This window comes from Fragaria vesca, linkage group LG5 (genome assembly GCF_000184155.1).
Source record: "Fragaria vesca subsp. vesca linkage group LG5, FraVesHawaii_1.0, whole genome shotgun sequence".
NCBI lineage: Eukaryota > Viridiplantae > Streptophyta > Magnoliopsida > Rosales > Rosaceae > Fragaria > Fragaria vesca.
Window position 1 is genome coordinate 3,638,406 of NC_020495.1, and position 18,621 is coordinate 3,657,026.

Consider the following 18,621-nt stretch of genomic DNA (forward strand, 5'->3'; position numbering starts at 1 on the left):
GACTTAATCTTCAAAAACACACACTTTGAAATATAAAGAGATCATGAATCTTAGTGGGTGGCTACTAAGTTCCCCATAAGGCCTCCACCAATCTCATAATATCTTGCATCAGAAAACCCTACATCTAAAGCGAGCTTCTCCAACTCCTCGCCTGCATTCACAGAAATTTCTTGATCCAAGTATTTTTCTTATCAACTCAACTACTGATTAAACCAAGCCAAATGCCTAGAACAAAGAGAGCTTCAACTAACAGAAACAGTTTCAGATGCATATGCAAAAAATTCGGGTAAAAGCATAATGCTAGAAGAAAATCAAGAAACTCACCTGTCAAAAATTCCCTGATTGATCTCTTTAAGTATCTGTAATCCTCTTCAAGGCCAAAACCAGAAGCCACAGGGACAACGACATTGTCAATCATCATTTCCTAGCAAAAGTACATTCAGTGCGTCTAAATTGTCAATGTTTACAAGTACTAAAATGCAAAGGGTTAATGTATCAAGTTAAGACTACCTGAAATGAGGCAGTTACTGGATTGGCACTCTTATTAAAATCAAGGATGGACACTCTTGACCCTGTAAAGCGAAAGAAGATTTAGATATTGTAAACAACCTAGAACTTCAATTTCATTGGAGTAAGAAAGGGAGAGAACAAAACCTGCTTTCAAAACTCTAAAAATTTCCTGCATTGCCTTACGTTTGTCTACTACATTTCGCAGCCCATAACCCATAGCTATAGCATCAAATTGACCATTACTAAATGGCAAATCAAGTGCATCACCTTCAACCCACCTTAACATGCAATTGCAAAACATTGTTAAATATCAGCATTGATGTGATTTATATGGACTACTTTAAGTGTACACTTTCAAAATCTTGAACTAGTTTCCAGACTATTGTAGTTGATCCACCACTAGCACTAGATTTACCAGTGCTCACTCAATGTTCATGTAGCAGGCTTTGGACTTCAACTTTTGCCGAGAAGAAGCAACTGATAACTGCTCTTTCGAAAAATCCAAACCAATCACCTGCCAATGATAAAGTTACCATCTTTAACTCCAGACTCAAACAAAGTTACAATCTTTAACAATTTGAACTCTGGTAACATAATTGTATATAACATAACAAACCTTGCCATTGACCTCAACTTTCTCAGACAACAGAAACGCTATATCCCCACTTCCACAGCACAAATCCAATACACTATCACCCTTTTTTGCACTATAAAAATGGTCAAAACAACTCGGGTAAAAAAAAATTCATATATCAAATTGAACAAAATGAGATAAAGATTGTAACTTTACCCACTCCATGACACAGACATTCTTTTCCATATTCTGTGCTGACCCAAACTCAACAAGTCATTTAACTGAAAACAGAACAGTAGTATGTCTTTAACAACGTTAACGTATACAAGGGGACAACTGAAGGAAGAGGAGCAGAACCGTACGTTGTCGTAGACAGGAGCAATGCGGTTGAAGAGAGCCTGTCGTTCGCTGGAGGATTTGACCGGAGTGCGTCTGAACCGGAAATTGGGTAGAGATGAACCGGTAGAGAATGGAAGGTAAAGCTGGAGTGAAGCCATTGCTGGTGAATCTGACAGAAGCGCATATTTGAACAACCAAAAGATAGACCCGTGACTCCGTGAGGATTTCAAAAAAAAAAGAAAAAAAAAAAGATGGACCTGTGAGAATGTGAGATTTAGTGATCCGCTTACGAAACCCAAGATGTTTTATAAAAGCCCAATGAGGGTATGCACTCCGGGCTGGCCCATCTGGAGTCGATTGGTTTAGGAAAAGCCAGTGAAATCATCAAATGCATGTCTTTAGGAAGCTCAATTTTTCAACTAGATCCTCAAATGGTGTTTTGCGCTCGACTTTTACCCCAGAATGTGTTCATGTTATCCTCTATCACAGATTCACATTAATAAGAACATCGTTAAGAATTAGAAAGCGGATAACAAAAATGGTACGCGGACGCTTAAATGTAAGGATATAACAACCGATAATAATGAAATTGTGCATTGGATATATTTATTCTTAGAACCATGTACTTAGCTAAATAAGCATTTCAGTACTTTTACCAGCATCAGTCTATCCAATGTGATAGAAAATTGGTAGACAATATGAAACACTAAGCGTTTTATTATCTAGAACCTTAATCGGTGAAATAGCAAATTACAATAATTAGACCTTTTCCCCTATTGTTATCGAGGACGGAGATCAATGTCCGGTAAATAGTTTGCGTTTTCATATCATCATGTACACCGGATTAAGGTACAAACTATTTGTAGCATAATAAATAGATTATGATCATGAATCATGAGGAGAAGCATTTGAGAGTACATATATACATGTAGCACCTCAATCATCTGCAAAGAATGGTCCGGAAAGGTTATCCATAACGGCGAATTGCATGTTTTCCGATGGTCTCCAGTGTCGCTTCCGTTGATTGATGAACCAGTTGTTGATTTGCCTCTGATCGAGCCCTGTTGATTCCGCCAGTGCAATCTTATCAGCCTCCTGAATGCAGGAATGACAGATTATTACAGGTTTATGTTGAATGTTACATTGTTTTGTCATATGAATTCCAATGTAAAGCAGCAGCCCATATATGAGAAAATGAGTAAATTTTCTCTAAAACTGATCGAGATAATCTAGTAGTACCGTCGGGTATGGCCATTTATAGTGAACACTCCACCACTGAAGTAAGGCTTGTCTTGCCTCCTTCGGAAGCTTTCCTTTCTTCTTCTTCTTGGAGAACTCCAGCTTCAAGGTGCCAATGTGACTGCCAAACTTACGTAGAAGTTTATCTTTGAGATCTCGATCTTCTCCCCTAGTCTGAGCTTCTTGTACCTCTAATTCACCTCCGCTGAACTCCTCCTCTGATGACGCAGCACCTTCATCTGACCACAGAAAACGTTGGATATATAAGTGACTATAAAAGATTTGGTATTTTTTTTTGGAAATCCTAGTTACAGTGTTCACCTCCAACATAAACTCACGTCATATCAACGTTTCTATAATAACAAAGTTCAGGATCATCCACCCTCTATGAATTGAAACCATTATGATCCAGTATGCATCTAATTAGTTTCTAATATCAACATTCAGGTCCTTGATCAAAAGTTCAAAACTGAAACACATGCATGCACATTTCTGAAAGCTCTAACTATAACTAACAGTACTAACCTAACTAGTCCTCCGTGAATTTCTTTATTTAGTGCCCGTATTTCCCTATCTGAAGTAACAATCTTCAGTGAGGTTAAAAGTCTGTCTCAGCTGATGAGCATATTCGATGATTACAGATTTGCAGGCTTTGAAATTTCAATACTCGGGATAACTGTAGGAGACCCAGAGCTCTTTTATAATTAAAAGACACCAAAATGAAGACACAGCAGTAGCAGTGGAGTGGTAGTACTGGTTTCGTCAGAAAGTGTGACTCAGACACACTCAGAGTGGACAAGACTTGGTAGAGCCCATCAATCAAATCCAAACTGACACACACAGAAACCCCACAACCACCGCAATAAGCCATTGTCTCTGGGTACAGATACGCAGTCCCACACTCCCACCGCCCAACCCCAGCACTAGTAATACTAAGCCAGGGATTAAGCAAACCCAGTCTCCCTGATAAACCCTAATCACTCAAAGAAGCATGTAGGACCCGAGGGCACACGCAGTAACGAGTAGTGGACACACAAGTGTGATCGATGCAATAATCAAAAGGGCAAAGACCCAAAGCATAAGGAAGAAGCCATGGCTAAGGACAAGTGCAGCAGCAGCACCTAAAACTTCGACATGCAGCGGAAAATGCGGGAGTCCATGTGAATTTGTGTGAGGGAGAAAACTTCGACCACCCGCTCAACCCGGGCTTGGATTGGATTGGATTGGATTGCACTGGCTCTCTTAAAAGCTCTCTCTCTCTCTCTCTCTCTCTCTCTATATCTATCTGCAGCACTGTGTGTGTACGTATATGTTTCTTCTCCAAGTTCCCATTATCACCCTCACAATCTCCATCAGAATCAATGACTTGAAGAGTACCCTAGGTTATGAGAAAGATGATAACAAAGACAAATGAATGTGAAGAAAATAAGAGCTTGCTAGCAAGCGTTCATGGTATTCAAGCCAAACTAGAATTATACTCGTGTGTAACTACAAAGGAAGTGCATGCCCAGATTGGGGTATAAAACAAGAAATGAACACGACCATAATTAAAGACAGTGATGCACGTATAATGTTCGATTGTCTCACAGGAAATGTGAAATCAATAATTGCTGAACCATTGCATGTGTGACTGTTACTTGCATAATGTGTACGTGTGGTTATATCAGAATCATGAAATTAACAACATATGAAAAAGGGATCGAATAGTACTATATCAGAATCATATAAGGATTTGCTTTTTTTTTTTTTTTTTGTTCCTTCTAAAATATTAACAATGATATTATGGAGAAATTGATGACTACATGAAACTATGTATGAGATGATCACTACTCACTAGTAGCTGGAATCAATCAGGAATTGTTCCTAGTTATTCAAAGAAGTTCTTACTTCAAATCGCTATACAAGCTTGAAAAGGAACCGAATAAGACTTGGTAACTTTTGCAGAAAAACAGATGATCATCAAGACCACCAAAGCACATGAAATATGCCATATATTATCCCTAAACTACCATAACATAATCCAAGTGGGACGTGTGCTATATGGTCGCATGCTATTGCTTTAAGAATGTTCTCTCCTCCTCCTTTCTCAAATTTTAAAATTAGGATAAGTACACTAAGGAATCCTAGTTAGAAAAGGAAGATTAAGGAGAACCAACTGACACAGCAGTAAACACGAGGCCTAATTTTATACCAACAACACATCACTGATCTCTGGAAAGGTATTCGGTACTTCCATTCAAATAGTTGCCAACCAAAACCAACCAGGATTATGATAACCCTTTACCAGAGAGATAATGTTATTCTATATTAATCATGTCATCCTGGCTAGCTAAAGCTGCTATTCGCATGCATTACAGTTACAAACTCCATTGCGCCTACGTATGCAAATGAAGCTTTTCTCTCAACTGAGATGCCGAAATGGCTAAATGTCCAGATCTTTGCTAAAAGAAGTAATCAAATAACAAAAGCGACTGTATTTTATCATCAACATGCAAATGCGATTTGTATTAAGTCTACATCTGCTGCTTTGCTATTACATATAAAACAGGCAGAGAATTTAGCAGTAAATCATATCCACACGTGATTAGCAAGATTCCTAATGCTGAAAATAACTTCAGCTCAATTCTACTTTTCTGGTTTAGATCAGAAACAACTTTCATCAAGAAGATATGAATGTAGCGCATTCTATATTATAATGCTGCAGAGAAGTCAGATACTAGTTACTTCGACAATTTCCTATGACATTTCAGAAACAACCATATGTACCACTCATGCATGCTGCATGTACCTTGGAACTTGAAGTTAAGTTAATGAGAATCAATAAAGGATAGAGCCTACACATGATTGCTTGTCATTACCGAATGTTAATTAAGATCAGAAAAATACTGAATAACACATCCAACAGCTATAATCAATATAATCGAATGTAAGCTTTTGAACTTGCATCAAAGTAATGGCACAGAAAATTGCATTTAATGTGAAATGCTGAAATGAGAAATGAGAAAACTAGTTTATATCTTTAGGCTCTTTTTTTTCTGATAGGATTATATGTTTAGGCTTTACATAAGGTTAAAATGCTACAAAACATCCATCAAAACGGCATGCAACTTAACATTGTGTAATTAGATGTGTATTGGGACCGAATTAGAAAAAGTTTTCATATAATTACTATATTTTAATAATGATAAGAAGCGAGCTAAAACTATATATAAGCTATATGATCCATTTTCCCAACATAGTTATGACAATCAGCTATACTGTCAAACTTATACCATTAACATAGAAGCTTGGTCTAATAAAATCGTTTGGAAATCATACTGCTACTTGCCACAAATGTGTTTGATCAGCTTCGATCACACTCATGCAATGCAAAATGCATACTTTAAAATGGAGCGTTATTAACAAAAGAGTGAACTTATATGAAAATGATCACATCCCTTAAACTATTAGAAACTCATATGATTCAAAATCAGGTGGTATTAATGAACTATGAAAACAAAATATCAAACCTACTAAAAATGCACCAAATCAAGTATTCAATGTGCTAAACCAAGATAAATTATAGTTCATGCTTAGGAAAACAATAAGAAACATCCATGATCCATCTTCCATTCTTCTCTAATGACTGATCAAAATTAACTTAACGAATACTGCTAATTAAGTTCATGGAACATTGACTGTTTGGGATGTCACTGTGCTGAACCAATCAAAACAACTATTTACATGTCGAATCTCTAGCAGATCTAGCTCTCTGAAACGTCAAATCAGAATCTCTTATGCAAAAGAAAAGTTTTTACTCTCAATCTAATTATCCTATGTCGTGCATTTACTATAATTAAAGATAAAAAAGGCAGAAGAACATAGCAAACAACATGGTGGATTGGTGGGTGGACAACTCAACTAAACGTACGTAATACCAAGCAAGCCTGATCATCACGCCAAAAACAACTGAGAAACAAAACAAAGCTGAACACTAATGAAGTCCCTCCCGTACTCCCCTACCCAGATTTTTTTTTTAAACATCTATAAATATACTCAAAAGAGAGAGAGAGAGAGAGAGAGAGAGAGAGAGAACTGAATGAGAATGCAGGCGAAGAATAATAAGTACTACTAATGTAATATATTTCAGATTAGGATTCCGAGTATCGACTCAGAGTGCAATGAAGTATGGAAATGTGTATGTATGCCAATGAAGGGTACTATGTGTCATCAGTGTCTAGGGTTTTGTTCACTTTTGTTTCATGTCTATTATTGCCAAACCCCTATTATCATGAGAAGTAGATAATTATTCCGCGGGTATGTTTTGTGTTTTCAGAAGAAGAATAACAAGTACCCCTTTACTAAGGTTAATCTTCGCCTAGAAAAAAACCGGCTGCTACCTGGTGGGGTATGAGCCTCACCAAACGCAACCAACAAAACGAAAAGCGGCCGCCGGCCCGACTCTCCGACAAGAGAGAGAGAGAGAGAGACTGACCGGATAGAGTTCGAATGCGGAGATTGCTGAGCTGCGTTTCAATCTTGTTCAAGAAAGTGGTGGCTTCATCAAAAGGCCTTGCGAGATCGGATTTGTACTTGACGAGCATATCGCAGTAGGTTTCCTGCATCATAAAATATAAGGGGCAATAAAGACGAAGAGATTTAGCCAGAACCATATCTAGCAGAGTCGACTAAACGCCCAAAATCTAAAAAGTGAAGAAAGAGAGAGAAAACTGAAGCGGGGGGACCATTACTAACTTACCATGAACTCGTCGAGCTCGGGATCGGCCCCTAAACACGTGGACATAGCAGCGTCTCTTTCCCGCTTATATAGGTCGTTTTCTCGTCGGATTTCCTCCAAGAAGCTCGCTATCTCCGGAGGCGCTCCCACCTAGAACAAACAACAACATTCACAAACTGTTCGTCATCATTATCTACAACTCGATCACTTCTGAGATGATCCTTCAGCACGGATTAGTCTCTGGGTCTAAAAAACCTCTGAGGAAACCGTGTGATCTCGATCAAAACAAATTTAGTCGGTGTTTGATTATTAAACGAAATGAACCAGCAAAGAAAAGCGACTGATCCGTTTTCAATCTCAGACATAATATACAGTTGAATCAACCATGGAAGGTTTGGTTTCACCTTCTGGCAATCGATGTAGGCCTCAATGAGTCTAGGGTAGCTTGGATGGGAAGCAATTTTGGCTTTGATGGCACCGAAAACATCTTCGTCTCCTCCGCGCCGAAACTCCGGTGCCGAGGATATGGCAGAGTACAAGTCGCCGACGTCGGATCCGAACATCATCGGCACCCGATGGTCGCGGAAAGCTCCGGAGGATAGCAGGCTCTGGTAATCCATCGGTAGGATCAGATTCTCCGGCGTCATGAGGGCCCTGTCGGCGTAGTCAGCTGACTTATCCCCGTAGTCGACCACCGCTGATTGGAATCCGTACATTTCCTCCATGAAGAAGGTGCACAAGTTTATCTTCACTCTCTATGTCTGCTTCTTGGAAAAGAATGAATAAAAGCCAACATAAACAAAAGAACTAAAAGCCAACAATAAACAAAAGAACTATCCGATGCTAGAAATCAATTTAAACATAGCGAAAATGATTTTTTTTTCTTTTTTCAATGAAGTTATCTCAGTTAGAAATTGAAGTTTTAACTGAGATGGAATTGGAGTTGCAGGAGTAACTGCGAGTGTTCTTGGAGGCTGTGATTAGGGATATATCGAGGCTGTGATTAGGGATATATCCCCTGCCTTCCACAGTTCCACAGTTCCACCCTTGTTTTTTTCCTTGTTCTTTTTCCTTTTTGTTTCCTTTCTCGTTAACTAGCATTTTGCCATGTATGTTTGCTCGGAATCGATCACCGCAAAATAAATATAACTAGTTAAATAAATTTACCGTATTATATAGTTATTTGTCATATCAACATGTAGTTTTTATGATTATCTATTTATTTAATTGATTTCGATTTTTATTTTATTTTTACTATAACAATCCTTATTTTTATTGATGTTAGTTGGTTTATTAAGAGTAATTATGAAAATTCATAATTTGATAAAGCTTGAGGATCTGACTTTATAGTAGCTAAGATACGTGTTTATTTACAGAAAAACAGCATTTACTAAGTTAAAAAAATTTACGCTAAGTTGCATACTGCTCGGCTTGAGCATTAGTAACTTTGTAAGTTGCAAGGTTCTAGGTCAAGAAAGCAATTTCTTTCCTTAAAATGTGCTTTTGGTTATAAAACTAATGAATATTTTGTGTGACAATTTGACACTGAAAAAGAAAACGAATTAGTTTTATTGTAATTTTGTATTTTGTAAATATAATTTTGTTCAAGGATGAAATATTGATTAGATATTCAGTACCGTTTACTCTAATGACATCAGTCTTCTTTTCGTAAATGATGTCGTAAGTTTGATTCATGATAGAATTGTTAAAGTATTTCAGTTGTTTATTTAGGAAAAAATATATATATATTGATTCCATCTTCTAAACGAGTCGTATAGTTTAGTAAATTGTAGATATGTATTACAATATTACTGTTGTTGATCATTAAGTTAGAAATGGTAATGATGATCGATAGTGGGTGTCTGTGTTGAGATAGTCAAGCGAATTCTTGTGGGAGGTCAAGCATTGAGAGAGGCGGCCGGCTATCATCTGTGGGACTCCCCTGCACGTGATTGACATGAAGGGCACGCAGTCCTTTCAATAAGGGAACCCACCAGATCGATATGCATGGCAATTAATCTTAAGATTAATTTTCTACAATTTAGTAACTAATTTTTACATTTTTTTTGTTCGACGTTGTTCGGTTTTGTTATGATTGATCTGAATGAAATAAAAGAAATAAGAAAACTAGAAACGACAAAATTAAAGGGTCACTAAGTGTCTCCTCAGTGTCCAACTAATAGAAGAAAAGAGTGGATAGTCCGGGATTAATGGCACTACTGTCTACATGAAAGGATGGGTAAAGCGAGTAATTATTCTCTGTATCTGGAACATCACGTGGTACTGTCATATGGCATACTCGGTCAATCATATAACTCAGATTTATGTAAGGATCAGCAGAAGATGAAAAAAAAAAAATTTAAATACATCAATCATAAATAAAATTAAAAAACATAGACAAATGAGATTAAAAAACATAAAACAGGTGATGTTTCAAGTACAAATAATAATTTCCCGGGTAAAGTCAATTTGGTATGTTTAGGTCTATGTGTCTTTCTATAGACATATCTTCATGGAGGTGAATTTTGCAGTTTGATCGTACTTTAACAAATTTTGGTCATAGCTTTACGAACCGAGTTATTTAGACTAGTAGATCTTTTAATGAGGCTTCTCATGTTTTTGTATTTGACAATTAATGTAAGTAAATACTTCTTCTCATTGAGTTTCCATTTTACAAGTACTATAAGATAAAATTATGATAGAATAGCGATTGATAAAAGAAAATAGAATAGGAAGAGGGTAAGTTTATATATGTATGTAGCTACATTATTTTCCATAATTCGGGGACCTTGATAGTAATCATGCATATTATCTCCACCGAAACAGAAGGCCAACGAAGAGATTGGCGAAGAGGACAGAGGGTGGCAAAGTTCCAATTCAAGTACGTATGTAATTAATTTGCTGCCTAAATCTCGTATATGATTATGCATGTTACAACAAGCCTGTATGTTTGAATCAAACTATCTGAAGCTCAGTGTTAGCATCATTGAGTTTGAAGCTAGCTAGGTCAAGTATCGTGGACCAAGCTCATTGGAAACAGACTGTTTGTTTTGCTTGCTAGCTATTATTACATTTTTGATGTTTGATTTGATTGATTGATTGATCATCTCGGGGGGAAAAAAGTGACAGGAACGGAGATCTAGAGCCTCCTCTCACTGACGACCAGACCTGAGTAGTAAAGTTAAAAATGAAAGGAACTTCCAGAGAATCCAATGGGTGACTTATATTTTACCCCAAGTACATGAACTCTCAAGTCGATCTCAACAACATGATCAACATCCCCCCTCATTTTAACCTAGCTTGCTTGAATTCCTTTAGGCACAGGGTTGAGTTATATCATAGTATGATCCTACTGCTCAACAAAGTTTAGATCCAGCAAGAGACAGAACAGTCCTCATGCAATTCATATTTCACAGGGGCTCTCTTTTCTTTTCTTGTTCAACTCCTTAAAACAACAAAAGATAATAAAACAACATTTTCACTGTTCAAGATATTCATTTTATTTTAGAGACGTTTTATATTGGAATTTTAGTTTCAAGATGAGAAATACGATAATCTTATATTACTCTCATCTACCAGAAAAATTTCAAACAAACTCGTGCGTACCATCGAGATCGATGCTTGATTAAGAACCTATGAGTGAATTATAATCAGTTGATGTAACAATGGATCTTTAAAAAAGTTACAAAATTAGGAACTTGACCTAACGAAATGAATGACAAGTGTTACTACTATAACCGATCGAACACCCTAAAGTTTGGATTGTAATCAAGCTCCAGGTAATTAATAATAAAATCAGCCAGAAAGATGGAGCACCAGAAACCCTAAGTCATCGATGCTTTTCAGAAAGTTATTTTGATGATCCATCGAGTCAAACAATAAAACGTGTTACTTAGTCATAGATTCATGTAGAATTTCAAGTCATTTTCAAAAGATGCCTGATTAAGCATGATAAATTGCACCCTAATCCCATATTGTTTACTAATTGACTTTGTTAAACACAGTGAATTACTTCGTCCCACGTTCGAAGCGGGCAACATCTGAGACAGCTATATCTGTGGAATAATTTATCAAGAGCAATGATACCAAATCCGACCAAACGTTGGTGCTTGCGTTTTTGTTAGATTTGATATGTACTTGATTATTGAGTTTGTTGATTCGGTGAAATGATTGTTTGTCTTTAAAAATCAGCTAAATATAATTTTAAAAAACATTAATTAAGCTCGAGCTAGAACAATAATTACATTACATATTATTCTGTTACCATTTTCAGATGAAGAAGAAGTTATGAAGGATACTTATATTAATACATATGATAAAACTTTTCATTAGATATAAACTAGTGAGCCTATAATCAAAAAACGAAAAACATTAATTTAAAGCATACATATATATATATATCAACGAATTAAAGTTTAAACCTATAACTTTCGTATTCATTTTGGCCAATCGATAAAAGAGAAGAATTCATGGTTGTTGGTGGTTGATGTGAAGCCTGACCTCCTGACCTGGGTTGACAAGGATCTCCATTACTTAAAGATATATAGAAGAAGGATTTTCTGTCTGGTATCATCATCCCTTAGTTTTAATGAAATTAAAAGGCTTTAAATTCTGTTAGAATTGGTGCGAACTATATATGAGATATATAATTCTATTTGAATAGAGAAAGAACCTGCGCTGCACTTAAGCTCAGAGCAATTTGAGTCGTACGATCAGGGTTTTCCAAAGCCAGCTGGGAAAGGGATTGTTTCTGGTCAAAAGAAGGAAAGGATTCTCTTAACTATTTTGGGCAAAAGTATTCTTTTTCTAAAGCCATTTGGGAGACAAAAATGGAAGATGTTATCTTTATCTTATAAATATAAAAAAGTAGCCATTATCTTTACTGATAACCCTAAGATATATTATATAAATTTTTCAGAGTATAAACCCTTTACTATATAGATACAATGCTCCTCCATTGACCAGTGCTGCATGATTATATATCACTGCTTTGGAAGAAAATAAACAAAAGCTAGTTTCTGAGAACAGAATTATTTGAATAATATAGCAATCCGGCCATTAGTATTATGACAGGTTATAAACCTTAATCATAGTCTGAAAGATTAACTCCATCAGGCATTAGCCAATCCGGTCTAAACTCTTTAAGACTAGATGACATCGGGGGACTACTTCCACAGTTCCAGCCTTCCAGCTGGTAGAGTTGGGTATGACATCAGGCGGAGGGTTTTAGTATACGGAGTGTATCTATCAAGGTTTGAAAACTCATTAGGCGCTACTAGTTAGGCGGAGTGTCAACACGGCTAGCGGATTTATACTACTGTTGATAGTAATACAGATATATGATAGTTACCACATTAATAGTTATAAATAACTAAGATTGCCACAGTGTACCTTGCTGCCAGCATGTCAATGGACAACAGTCACCTTCCACACTTGTGGTTTTGTGGTGATATTTAGTACGACTTGAATCTCATAGTAGCAAATATATAGCTCAGCGGCCTCGGCCTAATTGAATTTGGGCCTCTGTTCATGCTACCCATTTTGGGCTGAAGCCTGTTCCTTTTTGTCAAATCGACCAAGATATTGAAGATAATGCTTCCAAATCTCAGCCCCATTGCTCTCCCACCTTCACCAATGCAAATATGCAATCATCCATACTTCAAATTCTCTGAGGGATTCTCCAAATGGGCAATCCATCCTTCACCATTTGAATCAAAGTTGCCAACTTCTCGTTCAACACTCTCTTCTTCAACCCCAAGACTTTCATTTTTAATTTGCTCTGTAGTCTGTACATAACATTCCCCAGGTAGCTAGGCAAATCCCTATGACCCTAGCCTAGAAGTCTAGAACACTTCCTTTCCCATTTGAATCAAAGCTATCATCTTTCTGTTGGACACTTTCTTTTCTTCTTCAACCCAAAATCTTCTATCCTTAACTTCCTCTGTAATATTTCCCAACTGGGCCTTCTCCGACCTACCATTCTCATAGTCGTTGGCTCATTGCCCTCCACAAATTTTTCGTCTCCAGCACTTACAGAGAGTTTTTTGATTCTCCAGTAAACCCTGCATTTCTGGGGCAATGGTATATGAGACTATGAGCATTATTGAAACAAAAGAGGGGATTTACACAAACATTATAAAACCCTTGTTCCTCGACTGTAGGATTAGGACTACTACACTTTGAGGAGATGCTCACGAAAAGTACAATGAGATAGACAGACCCAGTAGTTTCTTGTTGGTGAGAATAACTGCTCTAGTTTCTTTAAACCCATGGCTAGCTGAAGCCTGAAGACAATGCATGCATGCAACACTCAGTTGGGTTAAGAAGCAGAGGGCATCCAAAGAACAAATAAACGTGAGATGGAGATAAATCAAACAGTAACGGCATGGAAACGTCGATTGTGTTATGACATATCACAGGAACGAGGGCCGAGGGATTGCAGAGATCGATTACAGAGATGAAGCGAGAAGCAATATCATACATCCATTAGTGAAAATGAAAAAGAATAAAAAGAAATTTAGTGCGAGGATGGATGAGTGTGACGCAGTAGAGAGAAAAAACACAGTGCTGAACAAAAAGTTTCTACCGCGCTTTGGCGCGAAAACTACAAACCATTTCCTTCTACATGGGCATCTTTGCCAGATCATTAAACTTTTGATCTCCCATTTCTATCATTATTTGAGAGTTTAGAGACTAATTAGTAACACTTCAAAACAAACAGCAACAAACTCGTTCAAAGTTTCTCTGTCTTTCTTGTCAAACCCACTTAATTTAGTGTTATATATAGGTCATACAGGCTAAGCTTAATTGCCTTTGCAGCCCTCGATCTAGTTGAGTGACACTGCTAGGCAATTATAAGTACTAAGCTAGCCATTGGGTAACATCCAGAAAACTTCATCAAACTGGCGTACGTATTGTTTACCGGCCGGGAACAAATTATTAGGGAAATGGAAGTCGATGATAATGTGATCGACGACCTTCTCTAGTTGGTACGTATAATCCTCTAGGTTAGAGGCTTTAGTTGAGGATGCGTCAGCAGTGACACATATGAGATATATACGACATGAATAAGATCAATGTGGTCCTTTCTTAGCTAGCTAGTTTGCAAATCAAATCAATTCGATGGGATTTAGCATTATTCAAATCCCACAGGTTGACTACTGTTTCGATTAGAAGAGAAAATGAAAATATGTAAATCAATCAAAACACTATAAAGAGTCTTGAATACACACGACGTGTAATGGTTTAATTCTATGCATATAGATGACTTAAACACTGCACATTGATTAATTAACCCTTATGTTAAACAATAAACATGAAAGTCGACCAATTTTCATGGACAATGTAATAGTGGTCAAATTCAAGCCTTACAATTAGTTGGAGCCAATTAGGATCATGAATCCTATATAATGTAAAACTCCATAATAATGGGATAGGGATGCAATGACAATAAAGTGATAAACTAAAGAATGAGTTCTTCTAGAGTCAGCTAATAATAAACCGACACTACGTCACTAATGTTAACTGGAAAAAAAGCCACTAATGTTTATGAAGTTTAACGTGGATCAATAATCTTTGGTCTGCGGCATTTTTTTTAACCTAAGCATTATCAAATCTAATCTTTTAGAAAAAGTTACAATATAGTAAGCTTAAATAAGATTATCTTTTCCGTAATTTTCATCGAAATCAGTTGTTTTTTTCCTCGCTACATATGTAGATAGGTTATTGGTAATCCTCACTCCGAAGTGCATTATTTTAGCTATTAGATCACTTAAGTATACTTAACTGGCCATCACTAGTACTAGAAGACCTACGTGATTATGTGATGCTTGGCTGTAATACAGTTTAATTAATCCCAGATTCTCAATCTTAATTGATATCCATGCCGTCAAACCAATACTTAATTTGTGATGAATTGCATCTTTAATCAAATCACGTATATAGACAGAGAGAGTGAATGGGAATCAAAGCAATACAATATAAGCTTTCGGGCATGTGCATTCATATAAATCATTTCTTGTCGGTCCATATTTCAGAACCACACCAACTTCTACTGAAATTGACAAGTGTATATTCGCTTCTTTTCCACCGATTGATTAATTAGTTCATGATCGAGTCCAACAAAATGCTTGAGCTAAGCCCGCACTTTACAATTGAAAAACTTACATAGCCAGCTTGCTAGGCCAAATAATTAAGTTATAGGTCAATCAAATTTGGCGACAAGTGAGATGGGATCGATCGATGTTTGTCCGGCACTTTGAGTCGAGGTTGAACCATAATAATTAAGTTTAGATGAGATCATTGGTTACCGTTGTTAAGAAAAAATAATAACATTAGCTTTAAAGAATTTAAGATAGACACATACTTGTCACAACAGCCCCATGTATGAAATTTCACATAAAAATTAATTTACAGATCGCGAATCAAACAAGACCTGATAACAGTGAAGTCTTGAGATTAATGATTCCAGTATCCACATAACTTATTGGTATTCTCTCCAACAACTACTCAATTTCTATATAGTCCTTGGTGGAAAGTCTACAATTAAGTACACCCTAATCAAACAATATTTAAGCTAAGATACCCTTGATGCCTTGACTTTATTGGCCAATATACATATAATTATACATAACAAGAAAAAGAAAAAGAAAATCGAGATAGAGAGCAAAAAGTCTGCACATGAGGGGGGATGATGCCGTTTAGAGCATCATATATGCAAGCATGTATATATGTTGGTAGCTTCGATAATGCCGATGATTAACGAAGGTAATGAAGGTCGATCGTATTAGCCAACAGAAATGTAAGCTTCCATGCATCATGCATAGGAAATTGGAAGTCGACTAGCTTGTTATAAACCCAGAAGCACAAAGCTCTCAGTTTCAGTTGATTTTATAATCACCATTAGAAGCACTCATGCTAATAAATAATCTTCATCATTAGGACAATGATATTAGTTAATACAAACTCGACATGCACAAAACATATATCTTATTCGTTCTCTGATAAAGAAATGCATGATACAGTCGTTCTATTAAATCCAAATAACAACTTTGATATTGGTCTGTTGCTTCCTGTGGCTCTCATTACGTTTGAGTATGATAGCTTAGTATATATAGTACTACAATCACTATAATGCGTATAAATGTATGTATATAATACATAAATAGTGGTTAATTAAAAAACTGTAATTTGATTGGAGGGTGTTGAAAGATGACTTTCTATTAATTTGATCAAGGAAATTGGATTCTTGTACCCAGTTGATGGCTAATCGCTGGAGAAGCTCTTGTTTCTTTCTTGCCCTAGCTGGTTAGGTCAAGATACTATTCCATGGTCACGTATACCCCTTCTCTTTTATAAACTCATTATCCATTACACGACGGAATCCCACCGGGCCGGGATTAAGTTGTTCATCAGTCCCGGAATATCTTATACAGCAACTTGTGCACTGACTAGTACTTGTTGTGCCGGCGGCACTGGACCGACATAGACAGCCTCCGATTGGATCGACCATATGTGTGTGTTTGTGGTTGTTCTAATCGATTATATATGCACCTTAGCTTCCTGGAATACTATACATCCGAGTGATCCGACCATACATGTAATCAGCTTTTTGGAAACATATGTATGTTATAGAATGACATAATCCACAGTACTCTTAGTGCCACTTTTAGTTGGATGTGTCTTTTGAGGTCTACATGGAAGATATATATGTATAATTAAGGGAAGTGAAATCCATACACCCCAAATTGTAATTCATATACCCTTTTTTTTTTAAATAACTTAAATTTTGTGTTTAGTGCCTTAAATTTTGTCGACTACTAAAAATAGAAAGTGGGTGTGTGGATTACAATTTGAGACGTGTGAATTTCATATCCCGGCCCATAATCAATCATATCACAAACTCATGTAAAACAATTTAGGGATTGAATGATTGCTTGTGGGAATTAGGTACCAATTGTGGGTTCAAATCGAATATGTGACTTGTTGCAAAATTTTATTTGATATCTTAGAGTAACATGCTTGCTTACTGCTTACACGCAGTAATCGATCTTGGTCGTCACATGCTAATAAGGGCTTGGAGGTTTCTCAGTAGTGGGGGTGTACGGATGTCCATATATATATATACCTCCGGATTATAACCACAATCGTTCATAAGGTGATCATATGGAGCTTTGTTTGTCAAAAAATTGCTCATTCTTCAATTGGTAGCTTCAATTCTTCTCTATTTGAATCTTGCATGTCACAGTAGTTGTATTACTTTTTACTATCTAGATTAACAAAAGATATATTGACGTATTTCTCATTAGAAAAGTAAACCGATAAAATTTTGATAATACAAAGATAAGATGAACACAGATAAGTTAACATCACTAGACGCAATAAGATGTAAACTTATTCTCAAAGACATCAACATTACAGTCTAGAATGCTCTTGAATCATCATATATATTAAAAACTTGTAGTAACCTAAAGAAGCGGTCAATCATTCTATTTAGGCCCTTTCTGCATGTCCTTCCGCAAACAACCGGCCTGATCGATCGATCATCAGAAATTGACATGGTTGACGTGAAAGAGATTCAGAACTGGAGAGAAAGAATATTCTACAAAGAGGCCAGGACGTTTGGTTGACATGGAGAATTTGATTAATAGTTTCATAGTTATATATAATGGTTCTCTTTTACGCGCGCCTGGATCACAATTTGAACGCTATGATCATCAGCAGCAGCCATTGGAGAAAGTAGAATTCCACTGTGTGATGATCGGTATTAAACTAAGGATGCCTTTCTTCATTCTGAACATTTGGGTAGCCACTAAGTTGTCGACACATCAGACAGATCGAGCACGGTTTATTTTCTGTTGCGCATCTGTTTTCCAATATGTATAGTGAGATCGATAGGACCACCCCGATCGACCACTTGCCCATAAACAATCTAAGCTACATGTAAAACATATGAAATATATAGATAGATATATACATCCTTCAAAATCACCAGCCTTTTTAGAAATTGAAATATTCAAGCTAGCCTGCAGAATCTCTCTCCCTCCCTCTCTCTCTCTCTCTGAGAGTCTGAGACAAAGCTAGGTCTTATATAAATATATATAGTGATGGAATATGCAATTGTATATAGCAAGTTGGAAGACAATGTGACTTGATCGCCATTTCTTTTTGTGAATGGATTCAGTACATTTTGCATTTCTATCGTTCATGTACATATATACAGTTACACACCATCCACGTCGAT

General features: G+C 36.6%; 2 protein-coding genes across 2 annotated transcripts; both read right to left on the reverse strand.

Moving 5' to 3' along the window:
- Window positions 1-50: 50 nt before the first annotated feature.
- Window positions 51-1,581, reverse strand: LOC101304776 (2-phytyl-1,4-beta-naphthoquinone methyltransferase, chloroplastic-like). The gene is made up of 8 exons (XM_004300882.1): window positions 1,447-1,581; window positions 1,301-1,365; window positions 1,127-1,217; window positions 936-1,024; window positions 655-788; window positions 511-572; window positions 325-424; window positions 51-151 (listed from the first exon to the last, which is right to left on the reverse strand). Exons 1-8 carry the CDS (start codon window positions 1,579-1,581, stop codon window positions 51-53), a joined length of 777 nt encoding a protein of 258 aa, XP_004300930.1.
- A 470-nt stretch (window positions 1,582-2,051) lies between these two features.
- LOC101294942 (homeobox protein knotted-1-like 6-like) lies at window positions 2,052-8,220 on the reverse strand. Its single transcript, XM_004298954.1, has 5 exons — window positions 7,784-8,220; window positions 7,401-7,529; window positions 7,137-7,260; window positions 2,663-2,901; window positions 2,052-2,518 (listed from the first exon to the last, which is right to left on the reverse strand). Exons 1-5 carry the CDS (start codon window positions 8,102-8,104, stop codon window positions 2,360-2,362), a joined length of 972 nt encoding a protein of 323 aa, XP_004299002.1. The 5' UTR covers window positions 8,105-8,220; the 3' UTR covers window positions 2,052-2,359.
- Window positions 8,221-18,621: the final 10,401 nt, after the last annotated feature.